The sequence below is a fragment of the Brachyhypopomus gauderio genome, chromosome 14, assembly GCF_052324685.1.
Source record: "Brachyhypopomus gauderio isolate BG-103 chromosome 14, BGAUD_0.2, whole genome shotgun sequence".
Classification (NCBI taxonomy): Eukaryota; Metazoa; Chordata; class Actinopteri; order Gymnotiformes; family Hypopomidae; genus Brachyhypopomus; species Brachyhypopomus gauderio.
Window position 1 is genome coordinate 8720888 of NC_135224.1, and position 23118 is coordinate 8744005.

At 43.2% G+C, this 23118-nt stretch overlaps 1 protein-coding gene across 2 annotated transcripts; it reads left to right on the plus strand.

The window, feature by feature from the left end:
- The first annotated feature begins 95 nt into the window (after window positions 1-95).
- Window positions 96-22990, plus strand: LOC143474963 (transmembrane protein 151A). 2 transcript variants are annotated; one of them, XM_076972650.1, is made up of 3 exons: window positions 96-365; window positions 653-847; window positions 18345-22990. In XM_076972650.1, exons 2-3 carry the CDS (start codon window positions 788-790, stop codon window positions 20133-20135), a joined length of 1851 nt encoding a protein of 616 aa, XP_076828765.1. In that variant the 5' UTR covers window positions 96-365; window positions 653-787; the 3' UTR covers window positions 20136-22990. The 2 variants fall into 2 exon arrangements, with proteins under 2 accessions (XP_076828765.1, XP_076828766.1); XM_076972651.1 differs by having other exon boundaries at window positions 661-847.
- The last annotated feature ends 128 nt before the right edge of the window (window positions 22991-23118 follow it).

Here is a 23118-nt window from a genome sequence, read left to right on the forward strand (position 1 = left end):
TTTGCAGTATGGCATATTTTCCTATGTTTGCAATTTATTACTTATCGATTTGTCCACTCGGTGTTTAAGCTAATGAAACTCGCTGAGCACTGATGGTAGTAATCCCTGAAGCGCATCGTTTTAGAGATGCAAAATTGTTTGACATTAGCTAAGTAGTGGTTTGCATTGCAAAGAAATCGTTTTCAGCTGAGTTTTGGAAGCACAGGTGCATGACGTCGACTTGTATAGTAGGTAAACGGCGCTGTGTGCCTCCTCATAGGCCCGAGGACAGTGGAGGGGACACCTGACGTCCTCTGAACCGTCCTCAAGGAGAGCAGCAAAACCACAAAAACAAATGCGTTACGTTCTTTGCGTAACGTGAAAAGGTATGTTTGGGGCACATGGAGTTTTAGGTCTGCCGTAGCGACATGTGCATTTCGAGTCATTTTATGCAGCATAAAATGAAGACCCAGACAAAACGGTCGTATAGGCGCAGCTGCATATATGGATCGTTTCCCGTTAGAATGAGTAACCCGAGCTAGACGCTGGATGAAATGTTTGGGAGCAAAGGACTAATTCGAAGAAAACTGCATTTATGTATCGTTTGAATGGCAAGTTATTTGGCAAAACGAGCTCGTATGTGACGGTGGCTTGTAATGCTATTTCGCTCGAGTTGCCCAGTCGTTAAGCTGGATCGAGGCAGCAGACGGATGGGGTGACTTACCCGGAGAGGAGGACCCCGACCTGGGCCACCGGACCGTGCATCTTCCGGGCGGGTCCCCGCTACGAAGGGGGTCTATCTGGAACAATGCAGGAGGCGACCGTCCAAAGAGATGAGTCCATTCTGAACGGGGCTGGAAGAGAGGAGGTGAGTCGTGTTTTGGTTGGGCTTTACATGTCGACATTTACCACTGACAGTCTGATTTATGAATACATGTCCATGTGTACGTGCTAAATCCATCATGATCAAGACTTTCGCTGTCAGAAAGCAGACTTTTAAATTCAATGTTCTGTTGCAGGCCTATGACCAGCGTTTCAAATAACACGTAAGCATGATTGGGTAGTCAAAAGTGATGAATGGGGGATAATCATGTAGTCTTGATTCGTGTCTGCATCTCCTCACGTTCTTTGGCATTTCCCGTCTGCTGTCTATCGCGCTCCTGCAGTGCAGTTAGCATTGAAATTTACTGTCTGTCCGCCACATCTTTTCCCTGACGCTTGGTTACACAGTGTCTCCTGTTTTATTCGATGCAGAACTTGATCGTTAATTGCGAATTATAACCCTGCGTGGAGTGCTTGGGCTGGTGGAACAACCGTTACTCATTTGGCCGACAGGACCGTGAACTCCGTTCAGTCTTTCAACATCAGCATCCGAAACGTCGCGTCGACTGGCGCTTCTCACGTCGCCCTGCAGACGCTACTCTAAACGGGCCTAATTATAGTTACAAACTCTTACTTGAATAAACGGCGAGTTGACGATGTAAAAACTGTATTTTGGTTGCAAAGCGTCCTTTTGATCTGAGAGAGGCGCTATATTAGTGCAACTTCTTTCGTTCATTCTCAGTAAGACGAAAACAACGCTGATTCCTTAAAGGCGCTTTGCCTTAAAACTATTGTTGATACCGCGGTTCCTAATTGAATATGCTGTCATCAACTTTGTTATAAGTCCGAGTAGGAGGGATAAAAACAGCCTGAAGGTGATTGAGTTTATTAAGAACACAATTAAAAGACTGATACTGCACTCAGAAAGAGCAAAGTTAATGCAACTTAAAATAGCTTAGACTCCTAATGAATACTAAAGGGGGAGACAGGAGAGTTGGGGCGGATAAGTCCTTCACAGGAGATACCAGGACCATGGACGTAATTTTGATTTCAAAAGTGGGGGGACATGGAATTGTCGCTAGTTAAATACTTGGTTTTAACCGTAAAAACTGGGGGGGACAAAAGCCGGCTTTTGAAAAAGTGCCCCCCCCCCCCAAAATTACGTCCATGACCAGGACGTCCTCCAGTTTCATCGACACCTGTCTTATACAGCCACATGGCTGAATCTACTTAGCACGGAGAACCTTTGGACATACGAACACTTTCAGGCACTTTACAGAAGCTTCCCACATTATTTTGGCTAGCGTCTAGGAGCTTATTCAGTGCTCACCCAAGACGCTTTCAGGACGTTCTCCCTGTCTTCAGTGAGCTGTACCTTTAACGGGCTCCACCTTCTAAAGCGTTGCCCATTACCCCGCCTTTTGGTCAAATGTATCACTGAAGTCTCGGAGAATGTATTCATCCAGTTTCTTGTTATTTTGATTTTACAAAGTTAACATTTTCAATGCTGTGTTTAAGGCAAAGACGTATTACTACATGAAATATAAGCGGAATGAAGAAAAGCAATGTAACTGTAGACTCCAGGTACAACATCCTGGCCCCGAACCAAACGTGGTCAAGGTTTTTGTAATCACTGAACAATGAGTGCACCTGATGGGACACTGTATCATCTCCACTGACCTGGTAGAGCACAGTGGAGCATATAGAGTATGTACTGGGCCATTAAATTGTTATTGATGGTGTAGTACAGTATAATCCATATTCTGCAAAAAAAAAAAAAAAAAAAAACTGCTTTTGCTGAGGGGAAATAATTTGCTGTTTAACACACTCCCTCTCTCCCTCTCTTCCCCACTTCCCTGTCTCCTCTCTCTTATTCACTCCCTCTATTCCTCTCCCTGTCTCCTCTCTCTTATTCACTCCCTCTCTTCCTCTCCCTGTCTCCTCTCTCTTATTCACTCCCTCTTTTCCTCTCCCTGTCTCCTCTCTCTTATTCACCCCTTCTCTTCCTCTCCCTGTCTCCTCTCTCTTATTCACCCCCTCTCTTCCTCTCCCTGTCTCCTCTCTCTTATTCACTCCCTCTCTTCCTCTCCCTGTCTCCTCTCTCTTATTCACTCCCTCTATTCCTCTCCCTGTCTCCTCTCTCTTATTCACTCCCTCTCTTCCTCTCCCTGTCTCCTCTCTCTTAGTCACTCTCTCTTTTCCTCTCCGTCTCCTTTCTCTTAGTCACTCCCTCTCTTCCTCTCCCTGTCTCCTTTCTCTTAGTCACTCTCTCTATTCCTCTCCCTGTCTCCTCTCTCTTATTCACTCCCTCTCTTCCTCTCCCTGTCTCCTCTCTCTTATTCACCCCCTCTCTTCCTCTCCCTGTCTCCTCTCTCTTAGTCACTCTCTCTTTTCCTCTCCGTCTCCTCTCTCTTATTCACTCCCTCTCTTCCTCTCCCTGTCTCCTTTCTCTTATTCACTCTCTCTATTCCTCTCCCTGTCTCCTCTCTCTTATTCACTCCCTCTCTTCCTCTCCATGTCTCCTCTCTCTTATTCACTCCCTCTCTTCCTCTCCATGTCTCCTCTCTTATTCACTCCCTCTCTTCCTCTCCCTGTCTCCTCTCTTATTCACCCCCTTTCTTCCTCTCCCTGTCTCCTCTCTTATTCACCCCCTCTCTTCCCCACTTCCCTGTCTCCTCTCTCTTATTCACCCCCTCTCTTCCTCTCCGTCTCCTCTCTCTTATTCACCCCTTCTCTTCCTCTCCCTGTCTCCTCTCTCTTATTCACCCCCTCTCTTCTTCTCCCTGTCTCCTCTCTCTTATTCACTCTCTCTCTTCCTCTCCCTGTCTCCTCTCTCTTATTCACTCTCTCTCTTCCTCTCCCTGTCTCCTCTCTCTTATTCACCCCCTCTCTTCCTCTCCCTGTCTCCTCTCTCTTATTCACCCCTTCTCTTCCTCTCCCTGTCTCCTCTCTCTTATTCACCCCCTCTCTTCTTCTCCCTGTCTCCTCTCTCTTATTCAATCTCTCTCTTCCTCTCCCTGTCTCCTCTCTCTTATTCACTCTCTCCTCCACATCTTCGGTTTCCTCCTTGTTCTCTGTAATCTGCTACGTGCCAGATCAGATCAAATCATGCCAGATCAAAAGATGACTGTGTTTTTTCATGCTAGATAAAGACTTCAATTAGAACAGCAAACAAGATTCCAGTTCTAACATAGAGGTTCCCTGAATCATACCATTTTATGAAGCAGACATACAAGAAAACACATTTTCCTTTTCCATCTCTCTCTCACACTCGCACACTGTTCTTAGGGTTTTAGTTAATATCCTGTGTGCTGTTGCATTATAGTTTACAGACATCAGGCCAAGGAGGGGAAAGTATGTTTTGAAGGTAGTGTAGAAATGGAAACTGCTGCTCTGTGTCAAGGTCTGTATTTTATAATTAATAACCTGTATTATAACTAGATACCTTAGTTAAACTTTTTCACAGCATCTGTCCAGGGGGAGTTGGAGTGTATGTATTGAACAGGAGTTATGCTTTGAGACTCAGGACGTCCACCGGCTTCATGCTGGTAATAGTCAACAACAGGGCATCAGGACTAGACTGAGACGTGTGTGTGTGTGTGTGTGTGTGTGTGTGTGTGTGTGTGTGTGTGTGTGTGTGATATTCCCCCACACCATTACGTTAGCAGCAGCAGTCTGAACCAGTCAAACTATGCAAGATGGATCCATGCTTTCATGCTGAATGGCCAGTTGAATGGGAATAAGATCTAAACTATAAATACGTATGCTCTGCCAGTAGGCACAATAACCTGGCCAAGAGAAGAGCTGGAAGTTGCTGACACCAATAGCATATAACCCCTCATAATCTGGGGTACTCCACCCAAGATCCAGTATCCAAACGCTGTATGACGGCCAGTAGAAGGGAGAATGTTCCTACAAAATGTAAGGTCCAGTGTGAGATGTTTGGATGTATTCATGAATGTTTCACAATGGCCCCCGTAGATGAGCTGATGAGGGAATGTGTCATACAGATTGGAGATGTGGTCACCATGGAAGCAGAGAAGTTGCCATGGCAGGGAAAAACCCCTTTCATGGACTGTACCACAATATTTAACATAGGTGGCAACCCTACCAGTGACTGCAAAAGGCAGATCTAAAGGACTGCTCAGAGTCACTACTCATGGTAGCGACCATTCTGATGCTCTTCCAGGTCTGTAGTAGAAGGTCAATGTGTGAGGGAAACGATATGGACACCTGCTGGGAAATATACTGTATAATATAAATATATGCGCCTCATAAACGTATGAAACTATGGCACCTGTGCTAATGTTAGACCTGTATAGTGTCTCCCTCTTCTTGTAGTATCTTTACTCTCCCTGTCAAGGCATGTTACCATGCTACGTTAGATCTCGGGTTTTAATATTGTTGTTGTCTTAACTTCAATAGCTTTTGTAGCTATAGCTCGAGGTTTGGCTTGTGCAGTAAGGGCAATAAGAATGTATCAAAGCTAAGTGCAGAGTTATGTAACAAACCATTTAGAATGCACTTCCAGATCCAGGGAAATGCATTGTTTTCAGAGGACTGAAGTGAGACCATGATATCGCTTAGTTTTACATCAAAGCTAAAGTGATTTGCAATTTGCAAGTGTAGCTGTTGAGCTTGGTTGTCAGGATTGAATGTGGCCAGTTACATTAGGGGAAGGGGCAGCAGTGGGCTACATGTCTGGGGATATGTAAAGTATGTAATGTGAATATGGTGCATAGTCACTACAAAGGATTGTTTATTGTTTTTTATTACTTTATTATTGTTTTCTTATGTTGAGCTCATACATGAATTTTGCCTTATAACCTGGACAAAGATGGAAAGGGCAGTAATGCTGAAACCATAGTTTATATAGTTGGCCTTTGACAAACCTGAAACATGGGTAAGAATTCTGATTTCTTGTTTTATAGTATTAAATCCATGTTTGGAGTTAAATGGAGCTAATGGATTTAAATGGAGTTAAAACGTAGTGCTGAGCGTTTTTCAGACGTTTCCTATGTGAATTCTATGAATAGAGAAGGCACTTTTCCAATACCATGTTTTGGAATCAGGTCGATGAGAGCAGAAGTGCTGGATCGGATATCGGAGAACACATTTATGAGGAAACCAATACGATGCCGTCACAAATCCAGGCTGAAAATAGCCCAGGAGTGCTCTGCAGTAGCGCACTGCACGCAGTAACAGCCAAATTCATTTAAGCAGGCCACATGATAACAGCTGGCATAGTCTGAGCAGTTTGTACACCGCTGTAGAGTTTAACTTTAGCATTTTATTTCCACTAACCAATTAACCATTAAACATTTATGATGTTGGATTGGAATACATACCCTCATCGGCGAATTTATTAGGTACACCTTGCTAATACAGGGTTGGACCACCTTTTGCCTTCAGAACTGCCTTAATCTTTCTTGGCATAGATTCAACAAGGTACTGGAAACATTCCTCAGAGCGTCTGGTCCATATTGACATGATCGTATCACACAGTTGCTGTAGATTTGTTGGCTGTACATTCATGATGTGAATCTCCCGTTCCCAAAGGTGCTCTATTGGATTGACTGTGGTGACTGTGGAGGCCATTTCGTGTACAGTGATCTCATTTGTCATGTTCAAAAAACCAGTCTTGGATGATTTGCGCTTTATGACATATGGTGCGTTATCCTGCTGGAATGAGCCATCAGAAGATGGGTACAGTGTGGTCATAAAGGGATGAACATGGTCAGCAACAATTCTCAGGTAGGCTGTGGTGTTGACACGATGCTCAGTTGGTACTAATGGGCCCAAAGTGTGCCAGGAAGATATTCCCCACACCATTGCACCACCAGCCTGAAATGTTGATACAAGGCATGATGGATCCATGCTTTCATGTTGTTGATGGCAAATTCTGACCCTACCATCTGAATGTCGCAGCAGAAATCGAGACTCATCAGACCAGGCAACGTTTTTCAAATTTTCTATTGTCCAATTTTGGTGAGCCTGTGCAAATTGTAGCCTCAGTTTCCTGTTCTTAGCTGACTGGAGTGGCACCTGGTGTGGTCTTCTGCAGCTGTAGCTCATCTGCCTCAAGGTTTGATGTGCAGTGCGTTCAGAGATGCTCTTCTGCATGCCTCGGTTGTAACTACTGGTTATTTGAGTTACTGTTGCTGTTCTATCAGCTCAAACCCCCCTGGCCATTCTCCTCATTTTCTGTAAAACCTGGAGATGGTTGTATGTGAAAATCTCAGTAGATCAGCAGTTTCTGAAATACTCAGACCAGCCCGTCTGGCACCAACAACCATGCCATGCGTTAATGAGCAGTTGGACAGGTGTACCTAATAAAGTGGCCGGTGAGTGTACATATAATAATTTATATATATATATATATATATATATAATATACCAGCGACAGAGCCTTATGTTATTATTGTCATGAAGATGATTATTATTAGTAGTAATAGTAGTATCAGTTCTAGAGGTAACAGGAGAATTGCTGTTGCAATAAATATCTCACTAAGAGCGGAACTATAAGGCAATGGAATGAAAAAAACGTTTTTGTTTTTTATAACTTTTTGGCAGCAGCAGTGTGCTTTTTTTGCATAATTCCACAAAAAATCAACTGAACCGAAGCTTCACAGTGGTTTTTAATGAAAAACTGCCATCTGTCATAATTAATCTATATGTGTATAATTATGTGTGTGTGTTTCTGTCTGTCATAGAGTTTCAAAGCTCTGTAGGTATCGAACCTACCTGTTAGTATGTTGGGGGTATGTGCGAAGCGAAGACAGACCACATGCTCTCCCTCATATCTATGATGAGAGCATTGCTGACCATTACACTGGATAGCAGGAGACAGCATTCTCTCACGCTGCCACAAGAATGTGAGCCCTGTCTCATCATTAGGTGGTTTTACTGAAGAGACAATGATTCCATTTAGAAGACAACTTTTTATGACGATCAGGGTCGAGGTCAGCTTCCTCAGGCTTTATCTTGGCTTTTATGAGAGAGTCACATCAGGTTAAAAGCACAACGTCCAGGAAACAGAATTTCAGCTTCCTCAAAGTAAATGGTTCTGGTTACATTATGCATGCAAATTATATACTTAAAAATTGAGGATTCATTTCAGTAATCATTAAAAAGACTACATTATACCTTATTCTTTACATTCATTACTTAGCCAAGATGTTTCACTGTCTATATGGCTGTAAAGCATATATCATTCAAATAGGTTCATTTTGTCTGAACACTGTTTAAATTTTAACTCCACTCTGATGACCTTGATTATTCCTGATAGAACAAAACTTGAAATATCAGTTCATCCAAAAACATTAAAAGAGATGCATGAATTTCCAGATTTTCCATGATTCAGATAATACCTGAAATCAGGCAGAAGTCATTGGCAGTAAAACATTATAAAGGCTGGTCATTAACAACCTATACTTTGGATTATTTATTTTTGTTATTATTATTATTATTATTATTACAACTGATGCTAATTATAAGAACAGCAGATGTTTTAGCACAAACCTGTAGCTGTTGCCTACACAACTTCCCTGTTGTGGCTTTTTTTTGGGTACTGCTATTTGAGATGGACTATGTCCTTTAGTGTGAATGAGTGCTTTTAAAAACATAAGTGTTGACATTATTTTTGTCAATTCATAAAATGCAAACTGAATGAACTGATAGAGAAATCTAAATCAAATCATTGTTTGGTGTGACCAACCATTGCCTACAAAATTCTTCTATATCAGGGATTTTGTAAGATTATATTAAGGTGTATGGCTAACCATTTATACCAAATACCCATCATCATCATTGTTTTCATATATATAGGTTGAAACACAGCCATTACCTGATACAGAAACAGTTGGGTAGGAGGCTCAAAACTGGGTAATGAACAGCAAAACTGCTACAAAGACAAGTGTGTGGAAGACAGTTTCAGGTCATACACCATGGCAAGACTAAGCACAACAACAAGACACAATGTAGTAATACTACATCAGCAAGGTCTCTCCCAGGCAAACATTTCAAAAGAGACTAGGGATTCAAGATTTGCTGTAGAAGAACCTTTGAAGAAGCACAAATAAATGGGCAATGTTGAGGACCGTAGGTGCTGTGGTCAGCCAAGTTAACTTAATGCTGCAGATGAGACGCATCACGCTTATTTCCTTTCGACATCAGATTTCGTCTAGCAGAGCCATCAGCTCAGGACCGCTCAGAACATCATGGAAAGAAATTTATGTAACTCTACTATGCTAAAACATAGAAACTAGAGTGCAAAAAAATGCAAGAGAAGTAATGACTCAAATTTTGAAACATCTGCCTGTGACAGAAGGCGGCTTTTTTCTGTGTGGAGAGCAGACAGTAACAGTGAAGCATGATGGAGGATCCTGAACGTACAGCCAATGTCTTTAAAAACTGTACAGCGTAAAGAAGTACGAGGAGTTCTGAAGTGATATGGCCCCCACAGAGCCATGATGTCAATATCATGGAGTCTGTCACAAATGACTTGTGGTTAGTTCTCCAAGATGTTTAGAACAACCTTCTTGCTGAGTTCCTTCAAACAATGTGAAGTGTACCTGGAAGAATTTAGTGTTTTGAAGGCAAACAACATATATTGCTTCTGTTTTTTTTTTTTAGATGTCTCTTTTATTCAATCTCATTGCATTTTGTTAACTGTCAGAAATAAACTATTAACATTTTGTTTTTTAAAGCGTTCTTGCAGCATTTTTATTTCTCTTTCTTTATTTTCCCACCTTCTCATACAATTTTCTTTGAATATTTCCATCACTTGGGAATGCTACATCTTATCTACTATCACAATGTGCATACATCTAACATAACAGCTGATAACTTTGCGGCTGATAAGCCTGTTATAAACTTTGAGAATTGAGCCGTTTTTCTCAGCAGTAAGTCACAAAAGATCACTCAAATTCAAGTTATCTCTTCAGATTTCCAAAAGGTGTGATGCTCTGGGCAACGTTCAGCTGGGAAAACCTTGGGTGCTGGCGTTCGTGTTCTCTACCTAAGCATTACTGCAGACCATCTACAGCCCTTCATGGCTCATTTGTGTAGGATCTCAAGGTCAGTGAACCGAGTCCCGAGTGACAGGTGCACACGTGGTGCAGGAAGAGGGGATGCCGTGTCAGTCAATGACGAACCTGAGCTTGCAGGATACGGGCTGCCTCCTCAGAGAACAACCTTCACCGGTGACACTTGGAAGCCAGGAAGATCGACTTTGGGCCCATAGACAACAGCTCACTGCACGGTCAGAGGTTCACTGGCGCTATGATCACATTGAGAAAAGAGCGGCGACAACCATCCAGTACAAGTCCATTACCAGCAGCCAAATCATCAAGAGAGGGAAGAAACAGCGACTGGCCAGTTCGGGAGGAGTTGTACAAGCAGTGTCCAAGCTGGCTGGTGGATCTCCATGTGGTGGATCATATTGTCGGGTCAGGGGGTGAAGCAGCTAGTGTACAGCACAGCATCAACCCTGGTGATGCTGGACCACACTGGCTTCAACCCCACCCACATCTCTTTGCCAAGATGAAAGCTGCCGACAAATGGCAGTGTAGGGAGTCCTGGAGGCAGTGAACAGCCCCAGTTGTAGTGGCAAAGAGAAAGGTTAACAGCTAGCACTTCTGTTTGGACAATCAACAGCTCAAAAAAAAAAAAACTACCAAGCTCGATTCATTCCCACTCCCACGCATCAATGACACCTTGTATCACCTCCGCTGATCTGCAAAGAGGATATTGGCAAGAAGCTCTTGCTCCAGACGCCAGAGAGAAAATAGTGATCACCCTAGACACCACACTGTGGCAGTTTACAGTGAAGACTTTTGGGCTATTTAATCCACCACCCACATTCAAGCCCCTGTTGAATCACCGAGGGAAAATGCATCATCTGCCTAGAGGATACATTTACATATGTGCCCAGTTTTGAAAGTCCACCCTATTAAGTCCATGATCCCAACACTGTAGCTTAAAAACGTGCAACAGGAGCTCATGAGCTTTCTGGGACATGAGCAGAGTCAGGGTGGGAACTGAACCACCAAAGGTGGATGCTGTCATGTGGTTTCTCATTTCTACCTTAAATCTTCATCTTGTGTATTGGTTGTGCCTCAATGACTGAGGCTCATGCAGTTCAGAGAGCCCATAGGATGAGGTCGCGGGGTGGATCACGGCCCCGCAGGGCCGCCGCTTCACTGTCTGACACCGTACTGCATGCCTGCACAGTAACGCCGACGCCCTGTCTCGCCCCACCCCTGTGCCACTGAAGAATGATGGTTCTGTGCGTGTCGCGGTAGAACACGTGGCTGAGAGGAGTACCGCTGTCGCCCCCAGCAACATCAGAATGCACGTCGCGAGCCGTGGAGAATTCCGCCACACACGGGAGGAAGCCCAACTCTCCTGGGCACACGGGCAGCCTCAAACAGGACGGAAGCAAGGCTGGGCAGATTTGGCGCTGCATGGACCCACTTTTAAAGCCCTTCATGCTGTGTCTGGATGCACAGCGGCCTGCTGTCCCCTGTGTGGGAGGAGCCAGTGGCTGGGTCTGAAGTCTGGCAGCTGCAGCAGTAGTAGCCCTGTTGACCAGGCAAATGCACGAGTGGCGAAGAGCCACACATGCAATGCTGCGATCAGTGATGCAGAACTACATGTGCACTGTTTCGTGAGTCGTTTTGTAAACATCTGAGCCTCAAGTCTCTGGGTGCCAATCTGAACCAACTATCATGTCATGGGAATAACTCCAAGTCGAGTTTCAAGTCACATGAACAATGGTCACATAAACGAATGTGCATTCTCAATCACAAAGACATGAAACGGTGCCTGAAATCTACTATTCAATTTACACAGGTCTGCAATATAATGTTAAGTAACACAAAATGGTAGTAGGACAATGAAGCATGTACAAAAGCTACAACCTCATTACTGCTTAAAATTATGTGGATTTTACTAGAAAGAATATTTATTAGCTCTCGCTCTAGTGGGCTAGCATACGTTTTAATAGCCTACTTTTTTGTAAAGTGTATCATCTTAGATAAAAACCCCTTGTTTTGCCAGTCTCTTTATTTTGATGCTACATGTAGAGCAAGTAACAATTATGCATGACCGGCTCATGTATGGCGCTTAAATTAAGTCTTAAGTGACTATTCGAGTTGCAGAGTCAAGTCACGAGTCACTTTCAAAACATGTCAGAAATGTCACTCAAGATTGAGCCACTGATTCAGGTCACCATCTCCAGCACCTGGAAGGATACGCCTCTCCATCCATGGAGTGATGGAGTGTTATCTGGGTGCTCACCAATCAGCTCACATGCAACACCAGCATAACTGCCACCACCACCTGCCCCTGTTCCTGCACCTGCCCCTGATCTGGCTGACAAGTCTGTCCACTATAAAGGAGTCAACTGGGTTCAGCTGTACTAATGTTTGGCCATGTGCTCAGCACTCTCACTTATTCTTCTTATACTTTTCATTATCACATACCCAGAAACTAAACTTGCCTGCTGTTCATGTACAGAATTAAACTGGTTGCATCAGTATTTTAAAGAGCGGTATGGTATTTGTTTGCTTAAATACAGTTTCTAGGCTGGTGTTCAGTCATATGTTATAAAATAACAAACTGAAATAAACTGGTCCAATAAGTCTATTTAAGAATGTATCTGCATTTAATTGCTGGATGCTTCACATTCTTCATGTTGGCCCTCCCTGGATGACAGTAATCACACGTATGGGGTGTGGATTAGAAGAAAGGCAAGTTTACTTGTAAAGCACTTTTCATATACAGTGGCAATTCAAAGGGCTTCATGTAAAACGTAGAAGAATAATAAAGCTTTTTACATCCCAAGATCTGTTACCAAGATCTACTACCACCCAGTTCATCTACTACCACATCAGCATCATCAGGAAGGTCTTTGCCAAATAAATAATCTAAATGTTACAAATGCAATTTATTAAAGTTAAAATGAGCTATTCCTTTAAAGAAATGCAATTAAGTTGATAAAAAGTGAAAAAAAGAATTTGATTAATACAAATATAAGAATGACAATTAGGGATGCACCGAAATGAAAATTCTTAGCCGAAACCGAAAACCGAAAATGAGGAAACCAAGGCCGAAAGCCGAAAACCGAAACACCGAAATACATAAAGCACTTTGAGTTACATGTATGTATGAAAGGTGCTATACAAATAAAGATTATTATTATTATTATTATTATTATGCCAATTATTAGTAACATTGGATTTATGGCTAACCTCACTAAAATCAAGGCATTGCTATTCAAAGAATAAATCAACTACAAAATTTGATTTGTATATATTTATTTAGCACTGACATTACAGTAATGCATATTATAAAATAAAATTAGTGGTGGGCCGTTAACGGCGATACCGCTGTCAACGGCCGACCACTAATTAAATTAAACTCGCTTGCAGACCGTTTTTATCTGAGAGGATAAATATATGTATTTTATACGAGTTAAATTTAGTTATAACTGACTGGCCTGAAAGATAAATATAAATTCTCTCATAAAAACGTGACGTGAGTTGCAACAACATTAAACAGCTCAGGTAAACACGCTTCTGAGAAATGTCGTCTGCTCGGCAAAACATAACGGGGCTCAATGTGCTCTATTAGCCTACGAAATCCCTACGACAGAGAACGGTTGATCGTCTAAGGCAACGAGTTCCTTAATTTTTGGTGTAATGTCTTTTGCCTCGGCGCCATCACTGGAAAACTTTTTTGCTAGCTTTATCCAAATAAGCGCGTGCAGGTGGCGATTTTTGCTTGCGTCATCACAGCACATTGTTTCGGCCGTGTTGTTTCGGTGATGAAAGTATTTCGGCCGAAAACCGAAAATGCAAATTTAAGCCATTTCGGCCGAAAATTTTCGGTGGCCGAATTTTCGGTGCATCCCTAATGACAATAATTTATAATGCACTGTAGTGCTTAAAAGTTCAAAGTGCAGCACTACAGGACCTGAGGAAATGGTGTTTAACCAAAAGTCTGCACAGAAAGGAACATTTTTAGTTATGATTTAAAAACATCCAGTCTTGGGGGACTCCTAATATCTTCTATCCTCTGGAACCATTTAAAATCAGGATATCTGAACACCTACCTCTCCTTGCTTAGTTTTTAAGACCAGTAACATTACCTTGAAGTCAACTTTGTAGTATACTGAAAGCCAAGGACCAAAAGAGGGGGGTGACATGTTTGCTTCTTTTGCTCCTAGTAAGAACTCTAGCATCTGCATTGTGAAGTTGTGTGATGGGCATCCCTGCTTGAGATTACGGCATGTATGTGGTTTTTCTAGGTCTGGTTTTGTGAGGAACTCTCTAATATTCTTGATGTTCTCAAGGTAATAAAATACTGATTTAGTAGCTGATATGATGTGACTGCTAAAACTGAGATCAGAGTGTATTAGTACTCCAAGGTTATGAACTAGCTCTTTAGGTTTAAGTTTTTTCAAGTCCAAAAAAGCCTCTTATTGCTGTTCCCAAATGGAATGATTTCTGCATTATTGTTATTCTGTTTTAACGGTAGTGATATGCTCAAAGCACTTGCAAAAAGAGTTGTGGAGACCATAGTTGTCTGGCCAGATGTAAATCTGAGTGTTGTTTGCATCTGAGTGTCATCTGCACAGATTTGATAAGATCTTGTATGATTTGGCCAAAATAAAAGTAACCCAAGAATTGAACCCTGGGGGATGCCACAAGTCACTGGTACTATCTCAGAAACATTATTTTCTATTTCAACGGTCATTTTTGCCATGCAGGTATGAACTGAAACATTTACAACGGTTCCTGAAAGTCCAAGTGAGATCATCCAGTAGATCATCCAATAGTAAAACCTTCCCAGAGTGATTAATTATCATTATTAGAGCAGTCACAGTACTATTAGTAGTAGCTATTTGAGAATAGAAGACCAGTAAGTTGTTTGAAAATATTTTTTTCAATGATTTCCCCAATGATCAGTAGATTTTAAATGGGTTTGTTACTTTTACTACTACTACTTCATATTCATTACCATTACTGTTACTTAAATGTTTCTTCCAGGTTTTTTGTTTTTAATAGAGGTTTCACCACTGCAGTTCCTAGTGCGTCAGGAAAAATGCCTGATAATACTGACGTATTTATTGAATGTGTAAAATTCTTGAAGTGTCACAGCTCAGGTAGCAGGCAGCAAGAGACACACCCCCTCGCCCACATGCACACGTATGACACACATGCCAAGCCCATTCACAACCTCGTCCCTGCTTTCAGTCTCCTATTTATTAACCATTAACACACCCACCTGTTCCTTGTTTATTTTGTTCACTGACACCACTACTTCAATCAATATGTACACCTCTCCAACACTTCATACTGAGACTACCAAACCTCTAAGAGGCTGGGAGAAATATCTCTTTTTATGTTTTGTGAGCATTAATAAAGACACACTCATTTGCCCTAACAATTCACTTCTCTTTGCTCATGTCACATTAAGAAGCTAGTCAGTAAGGCATCAAGGCTACAAATAGACAATTTAAGGCAACTCACTGTATCTATTAAAATGTCATTGTTAATAGGAGTAAACTCGGATTTAATGTGGTGATGCATGTGTCACGGGCTCACTGGTGGATACAGACATACTAATGATACTCATTTTAGTGCTAAAGAATGATGCAATCCCATTACGCCTTTCACTTGATACATTTGTGTATCAAATGTATTCAGGGCCCTTTTATGTTCACAGATTTATTAATTTGTCATCCATTGCAAGGAGTATTTTGCTATTGTTAATGTAATTGTGGATAATGCTGGATAATAAGGATTGTCATGCTTTGTATTTTGTATTATAATTATGCAGCCTGTCTGTGAAGATTTCTTTTATGAATCAGAAGTTTGATCTTTCGCCACCTGCTTTCAGCCTTCCTGCATTATATTATTTGAATTTGAACTACATTAGCATTACTCCATGGTGCTTTCTGTTAGCAGGAAATGGCTTTGGCTTTAACTGGAGCAATCTCATCAACGTTTTAACAAAAGATTAACAGACCCAGATAGTTTGTATGATGCCATGTACAAAAAGCTCATAAAAAGTGTATCTGTGCTGTCATTAATAAATCTCTTCTTAAAACTGTGGCATCAAGTCTTAAGTTCTAGTGAGGCCCATGTATCCGAGAAGACACAGTAATGATCTGACAAAGCTACATCCTCAACCCAGGCTGACATGTGGAGACCTTTTGAGGTACCCAATCCACAGTGTGACCTTGGCAATGTGTGGAGCACATACTGAGAGAGACCAAAAGTCTCCAACATGACACAGAGATCTGTTGCATGGTTGTCCTTGAGATTGTCATTGTGTATGTTTAAATCACCAGCAATTTCAAAATGGTCAAAATGATAACTGCTTGAATTGGAAGGAACCATTAAATAGAGCAGCTGTACCTCGGACTTTCCAGCTGGCATGATTTGAAAAGTTAAAGTTTGGTAGTGCATATCCAATTAATACGGTTTTGGCACTATTATAATTTATCCGATACAGTCAGAAGCATAACGTCAAGCCCATGGGCTATTTTAATATCCTTAGTTAAATTAGATTTGTATGTGAGTGACTAATATTAAGAAGATCTAATGTGTGCTTTGTTCCTAAAGATCTCACATCTTACCAACTGCAGATTGGACACATTTTACAGTGTGTGACATAAACTCCCTGTTTTTACTGTTTCCTGTAAGCACTGGAATGAAGGAGATTGCAGGCATGCTTGGGTCCAAGCTGCTTTGGGAAACACGCATTACGGACATCATCACTATAGCTGCAGAAACCTAAAGAATAGCAGTGTGGCGCACTGTTTGAGAATGGGATTTCGTCTTTCGTCTTCTACTCTGGATAATTGTGGGTGGGGCTTCTATTAGGTAGGGGAAGGTGTTGGGGGTGGATGTGAAGAGCAGGCAGGAGGAGGAGGAGGAGGATTTATTGCTGTACGAGGTCAGGCTCACAGGGAAAGCGTCGTTCCAGCTGATAACGGCTTGTCCACTGTTGCTGGGAGGTTCAGGTGGGGTGAGGGGTCCATGGGGATGGAGAAGAGTATCGAGTCCTCACAAGGTTGTGGTGCTCCTGGAAGCTGATAAGCTCAGTCATCATTGTGGCTCTTATCCAATCCGTCAGGGCGCCCACAGTGGCTGGAAGATCCGGAGCGATAAAATCTGCTGATGCAAGGGAGTCCTTGGGTGTTTGTACCAATGCATTGCCACTATTGGGGGTGGATGAATTGCACACCGACAAAATTAAGTTCTCTGTCAGAGTTTTAGCACCTCTCTTGTTTGTGTGCAGTCTCTCTTCCTAAAGAACAGGTTAAAGATGTCAGTAAAATTCAGGCTGATTGGCCTGCAGCTTTTTTAAAGCCAACTGTTTGATTCAGGCAGCCTTAAGTAGCCTCTCCATGCAGGCAGACCACTTTTAAATGTTTAAACGTAAACGTGGCTACTTGTGTTGAGGAGGTTATTAAAGTCCCTCCTGCTTTCTTTTGTCATTCTTGTCGACATGCACAATAATCCACTTCATTGTTGTGTAGTCAGAGAGCATTGTTGGCAGCTTTGCATTTAACTTGGAGAACGTGACGTCGTCCCCAATGACAAGGGCGTGTGGTGTGTCTACAGCTTGAGGCCCTGTGGCTCAGCCGGGCTCCTCAGGTCAGCTGCCGCTTTCACTGTTAATCTCACTGCCTTTGCAAGAATCCACACTTTGCCATGGTTCAAACCTGTTCTGCAAATTAAGCAATTTATTATCTTTTTTATTTTTATTTTTTGGACTGCAGTGTCCGAGCAGCAGTGTTAGCATTAGCATTAGCAGTAGATGATCAGGTGATTGTTATTGGGGATGGAAAACAACCCAGACTCATTGCTCATTTCCATCACCGGTACTCATGAAGGTGGTTCATGTGTTCTGCTACCCTGCTCTGGTGTCTCCACTGCTACACTGAGCCCCCAGCGTGTGGTCTGCTCTCAGCATTCCCACAGTATGATACTTTTAATGTAGTATGGGAATGCTAGCTCTCAAACTCTAATAACAAGTTCCAAAAACTAATTTCCCGCACTATTGTTTCTGTAGAAGACATTTGGTAAAGAGAGTAATAACTTTGCCAGCGTATTTGTTCAGAAACCTGAGGGGAAAATTTTTTTCTGATCTGTTTTGATATCTAACTGGAACTTTACAGATTCTGTATCTGCAGTGCTAATCTTAAAAATTGAAAATCACAAAGATAAGACCAATTTTGGATTCATAATTGAAAAATAGAGGAGCATGTGAACAGAAAGGTGAGAAACATTTCAAACAAAAAACAAAAAGGTTTTTAAATTAGTGTTACTCATAACATTTGTGGGTTTGCATTTGTTCCACTACCTGTGAAAACCCTAATGAAAGACTGTTACTATGACGTCTGACACTCCCAGTAGAAATGAGCTGTCAGATTCCTTTCTTCTTTTCTTTCCTGTGTTTTCATTCTTCTCTCTTTTTGTCTGTGTGTGTGTGTTTGTGTGAATTTGTGGGCGTGTGCTCTGCAGCAGCGTCCTGTGAAGCAGTCCCTGGCAAGCTCTCTGTGTCGCGAGTCTCACTGGAAGTGCCTCCTTCTGACGTTGCTCATGTATGGCTGTTTCGGCACGCTAGCCTGGTGCGGCTTATGCAAGTCTCCCGCCCTGACTCCGACAGACCCTGCAGCCACGGTGCTGGAGGTCGGGGAGCCGTTCACGCCCGCGGGCACCTTCACCACAAACGAGCTGGCTCTGGAAGGACCCTGTTCCAGCGGCTATGTCTACATCCCTCTGGCCTTTCTGGCTATGCTCTACGTGGTGTACCTGGTGGAGTGCTGGCACTGCTACTCCAAGACGGCCATGCTGGCCCAGGCGGAGGTAGCGGAGGTGTACGAGCGTGTGCAGCGCCTTCAGCAGGCCACACCCTGCATCTGGTGGAAGGCCATCAGCTACCACTACGTGCGGCGCACCAGACAGGTGACGCGTTACCGCAACGGCGACGCTTACACAACCACACAAGTGTACCACGAGCGGGTCAACACGCACGCCGCGAGCTCAGAGTTCGACTACGCCAGGCTGGGTGTGAAGGATGTCTCCAAGGACCTGAGGGGCTTGCGGGAACACCCGGCCGTGCGTCTGCGCTTCACCAAGTGCTTCAGCTTCTCCAACGCCCGGGCGGAGGCTGCCTACCTCACGCAGCGGGCGCGTTTCTTTGGCGAAAACGAAGGGCTGGACGATTACATGGAGGCGCGGGAGGGCATGCACCTGAAGAACGTAGACTTCCGCGAGCACATGCTGGCCTTCCCTGACCCGGCGCGCCAACCCTGGTACGCCCGCCGCCGGGTGTTCTGGCTCGCCTCGGCACTGCTGCTGTCCTGGCCGCTTCGAGTCGTGGCGGAGTACCGCACCGCCTACGTGCACTACCACGTGGAGAAACTGTTTGGGGATGGAGATGACAACAGCCGGGGGGATGGGAGCGAGAACATCGGAATTGGCGAGAACGGCAGTGGCCCCAGAGGAGGGGTAGGCAGTGGGGGATCGAGCTATCGCGCCATCTCGCGAGTCAACACTGTCGACATGACAGAGCTGGAGTGGCACATTCGATGCAACCAGCAGATAGTTCCCAGCTACTCGGAAGCCCTGCTGATGGATCTGGGTTCAGACGGCAACCAGTGTGCCAACCCTCCTCCGGCCAGGTCGAACCCCGCTGGGACGGGTCCGGCGCTGCCTGTGGCCTTTACCTCAGCCTACCTGCTCCAGAACTGCCCTCGCTGTCGGAGATCCACCAGCAGCTCCTCGCTTCCCTCCAGGCTGAGAGGCCCGACGGCCACCCTGCTGAGCGGCACTATGGCTGGCATGAGGGCCGGCGGAGTGCCCGGGGCTCCCGGAGTTCCAGGCAGGCTGGTGCTGAGCAGGAGCGGCTTCTCCCTGGGACGCCTCCAAGCCCCACGGCACACATCCCTGTTCCATTCGCGTAGTGTGGGTGGAGGACTAGGGGGAAGAGGAGAGGAGGGGAACGCTGGAGGAGGGGGAGGAGGTGGAGGAGGAGGAGGGGGAGGAGGAGGTGCGGGCGGTGGATTTCTCAGTTTGGGGTCGAGACAGGATGAGGAGAGCAGAGGAGTCCTGGAGGGGGAGGGGGATGAGGACACGAGGGAAGAAGGGGAGGGAGAGCAGGAAGAGGAGCAAGGAGAGCAGCCTGAGGAAGGAGAGGAGGGTAGAGAGGGAGAGCGAGACCGACCGCCTGCATACCAGGACGCTTTTTTCTTCCCTTTGTTAATAGTGCACGGGGAGGAGAGCTGTCATTCAGGAGAGGACATCTCTTAAATAAATAAATAAAAAGAGAGACAGACTCAAAAGCGGGGGAAAATGACGAGGGGCGGGGGGGTAGCTAAATAAAGATATAGGTAGCACTGTCTTCCCTAGTGAAAGAGAGTGGGAAATAATGTGGAGACTAAACTGGTGTGACCAGATGGACAGCTTTGGATTAAACTGGTGGTAAGAGGTGGAGTTCCCCATTGTAGCGTTACATCATGTTAACTGTGGAAAAGAATGCTCAGAATAACGCTCCATCTACCATACTAGGCTGATCTTTGTGCTACAATGCCTTCGCAAAAATTGAACCATTTTAGAGCCATAAGGATGCAATATGGGTGTATGTGTGTATGTCCAGACACAAAGTGAGAAGAAAGCAGTGGTTGTTAATAGAAAATGAATTTAAAGTAGGTTGGAAGACATGACTTGGGACACCCATACAATACCGAGGCAAGCCAGATATCACAGGGACTCAAGAATAAGGCACAATATTCACAAGTGTTTTTGTCTATTATTACTAAGAGGAAGAAGACACTCTAGAAAGAAAGCAGGTGAAGAAACGCTGTACCAGGAGAGCATTAAATCTCTCTGCACGTCTTCCACAGATAAAGACAAGAAAGTGTTGCATAAATCTGAAGACAAGTATTCCTGTTTGTATAAGGAAACAAGGACAACTGAAATTAGACACAAATATAATCTTCAGGTACAACAAGATCACTGCAGTCTTGGCTGTCTGTCAGTTCAGTCTTCTGTGGGACATTTCAAATGCGTGTAACTTTACATTGCGTACGCCCAAGTGCTAACCACACAACTACAAATACAGTGTGTCCCGTTTCTCAACTACTACAGTAAAACAGTATAGAAGCACCATGAACCTGCCTCTGACCTGTCTTGGCCGTCGGCTCAGAATCTCGGCTAACAACAACCACCACTCTCATCTCCTCCTGAATCTCATTTGCATGTTTGCTGAGTCGTGGCCAAATCAAAATGCACTTGTGTTGAGATTGGTGGGGGAATACTGATCATGAAACATGCTTGGGATATTTGCCCATTTTTGGTTCATTTTTGGAGTGTTTTACCTCTTAGATAGCTTGGACCAAAATTTCTCATTATATCTAAGAAGGATTTATTCATTACATTAAGTGGCACAGTACTTTTAAATAATGGATCTAGTTAGACGATCTGCCGAGCAGATAAAGTTGGAGATTGTTCTCCATGGCTGGACCTCTTGCTTAAAGTTAAGCAAATGACTTATTTTGAGTTATTGGTATATATAATGCATTCATAGCAGTTTTTGTTCTCTAATGTACCACCAGTTTTGCCTCATGAAGGGCTTTGCTCAGCTATGATACTTCACACTGATATATATATATATATAAATAATAGGAATATATGATTCAAGCATACAGCATCTTGCCTCCCATCACAGCCTCTGTATTTCTTTTAGGCTCGAGTTAAATGAGCATAAACAATCTAATCACTGATGAGATCAGTTAGTGTGCCATCAAACATCGTGATTGCTGATAATTCTGCATTACTGTTGAGCACAGTCTGGAAATATTTTATATTCAACACAGGTTTACCAAATTATTTAATTTTTTCACAGATGCTCTTAAGCCATATTTAAAGTCTGCCAAGCTTCTGTCAGTCAGTGCAAATATAACTCCGTTCATCCATTTGAGGTTTCTAATCATTCTGATGCCTTCATATCCTTCAAGTGTTCGGTCAGTTAGCCACTATGTTATCAACATTTTTAAATATCAATACAGAATGTGAATTTCTGCTATTACACCAGAAACATTTTTTTAATGTTCTCAATATATTTAACATGAGTGTTGAACATTTCAAATGTGTTTGATCCAGATATGATTCAGACATGATTCACTGTGCAACACTTCATTCCCTGAGCTCCACAGAAACGGAGTAATCCATCCTTATTCAGTATGACCCAAAACACTTCACATCCTAGGAGCACTAACTAGTAACCCAAAGCCACAGCTTACATTACTTGCTCTCTCATTAAATCACATGGGTCAGGCAGATTTTCTTGTGCCAAGCACAGGCTGCCATGCAGAAAAAAACAACTGTAAAAACCTGTAAAAACAACTGAAATAAATAATGTGTGTGGTGCAACTTGAATGTTGACTAACATTGATGAGAGATTACAATTTGAAACGAGGATGTATAATACGCCACCAGACATGTAGCTACTGTTGGGCTCCAGATATAATCTAATCTACAGCAAGACTTTACAAGTTTAGAACCAACCTAAAGGCAACTGACCAATCTACATTCCAGCTCAGAGTTCCACAAGTTCAGACTTTGAATGTTGAGAATAGCTGATCCTAGATCAGGTTTCTGAGCCTACGTGAGAACAGTCGATTCAGTAGACTACATCTTTAAGTGTTGCTTGGTAGTCTATACAAAAGGACCGTCAGATGTAATTATGTATAATGGTGTTTAAAGGAGAAATTTGTGAAGCTTTATTCATTTATTTATTTTTACTTTTGAGATCTTGTAGAGTTAAAACTTTGATCTTAAAGCTTAAATCCTAAAAGTTCCATTTGCTTCTACAGTTGTATGTATCCCAGGAGAAACGTGTGTTCTGGGAGAAAGTTCTGAATGTAATTATTTGATGGAAAGCAAAGAATAATTGTGTCTTCTTTTGAATTCATGCAGCTAGTAATTATGCTGTTTCGTCTTGATGGGTGGCTGACGTGTACAGTATGTCCCTTTAAAGTAGCTAATCTCAATCAGCAATCCAACAATTGCTTAAATGCCTCAAGCATCAAATGATGCAGACTGTTCTGTGGTAGCAATGACTCATTGATTTGATATGGACCTACTAGGGGGACTACGACGATCACAACGACAATATTAAATATACGTAATAAATCAAAATGCTTGATTAAAAACACGTGTGTTGTGTGATGTTACCTTGGCCCCAACAAGCATAAATCCAAGTTTATTTGACATGGCATGAATTTCTACGTTA

Coding starts and splice junctions, on each gene's coding strand:
- LOC143474963 (XM_076972650.1), top strand. CDS start 788: ATGCAGGAGGCGACCGTCCAAAGAGATGAGTCCATTCTGAACGGGGCT. Junction 848..18,344: donor ACGGGGCTGGAAGAGAGGAG/GTGAGTCGTGTT, acceptor TGTGCTCTGCAG/CAGCGTCCTGTGAAGCAGTC.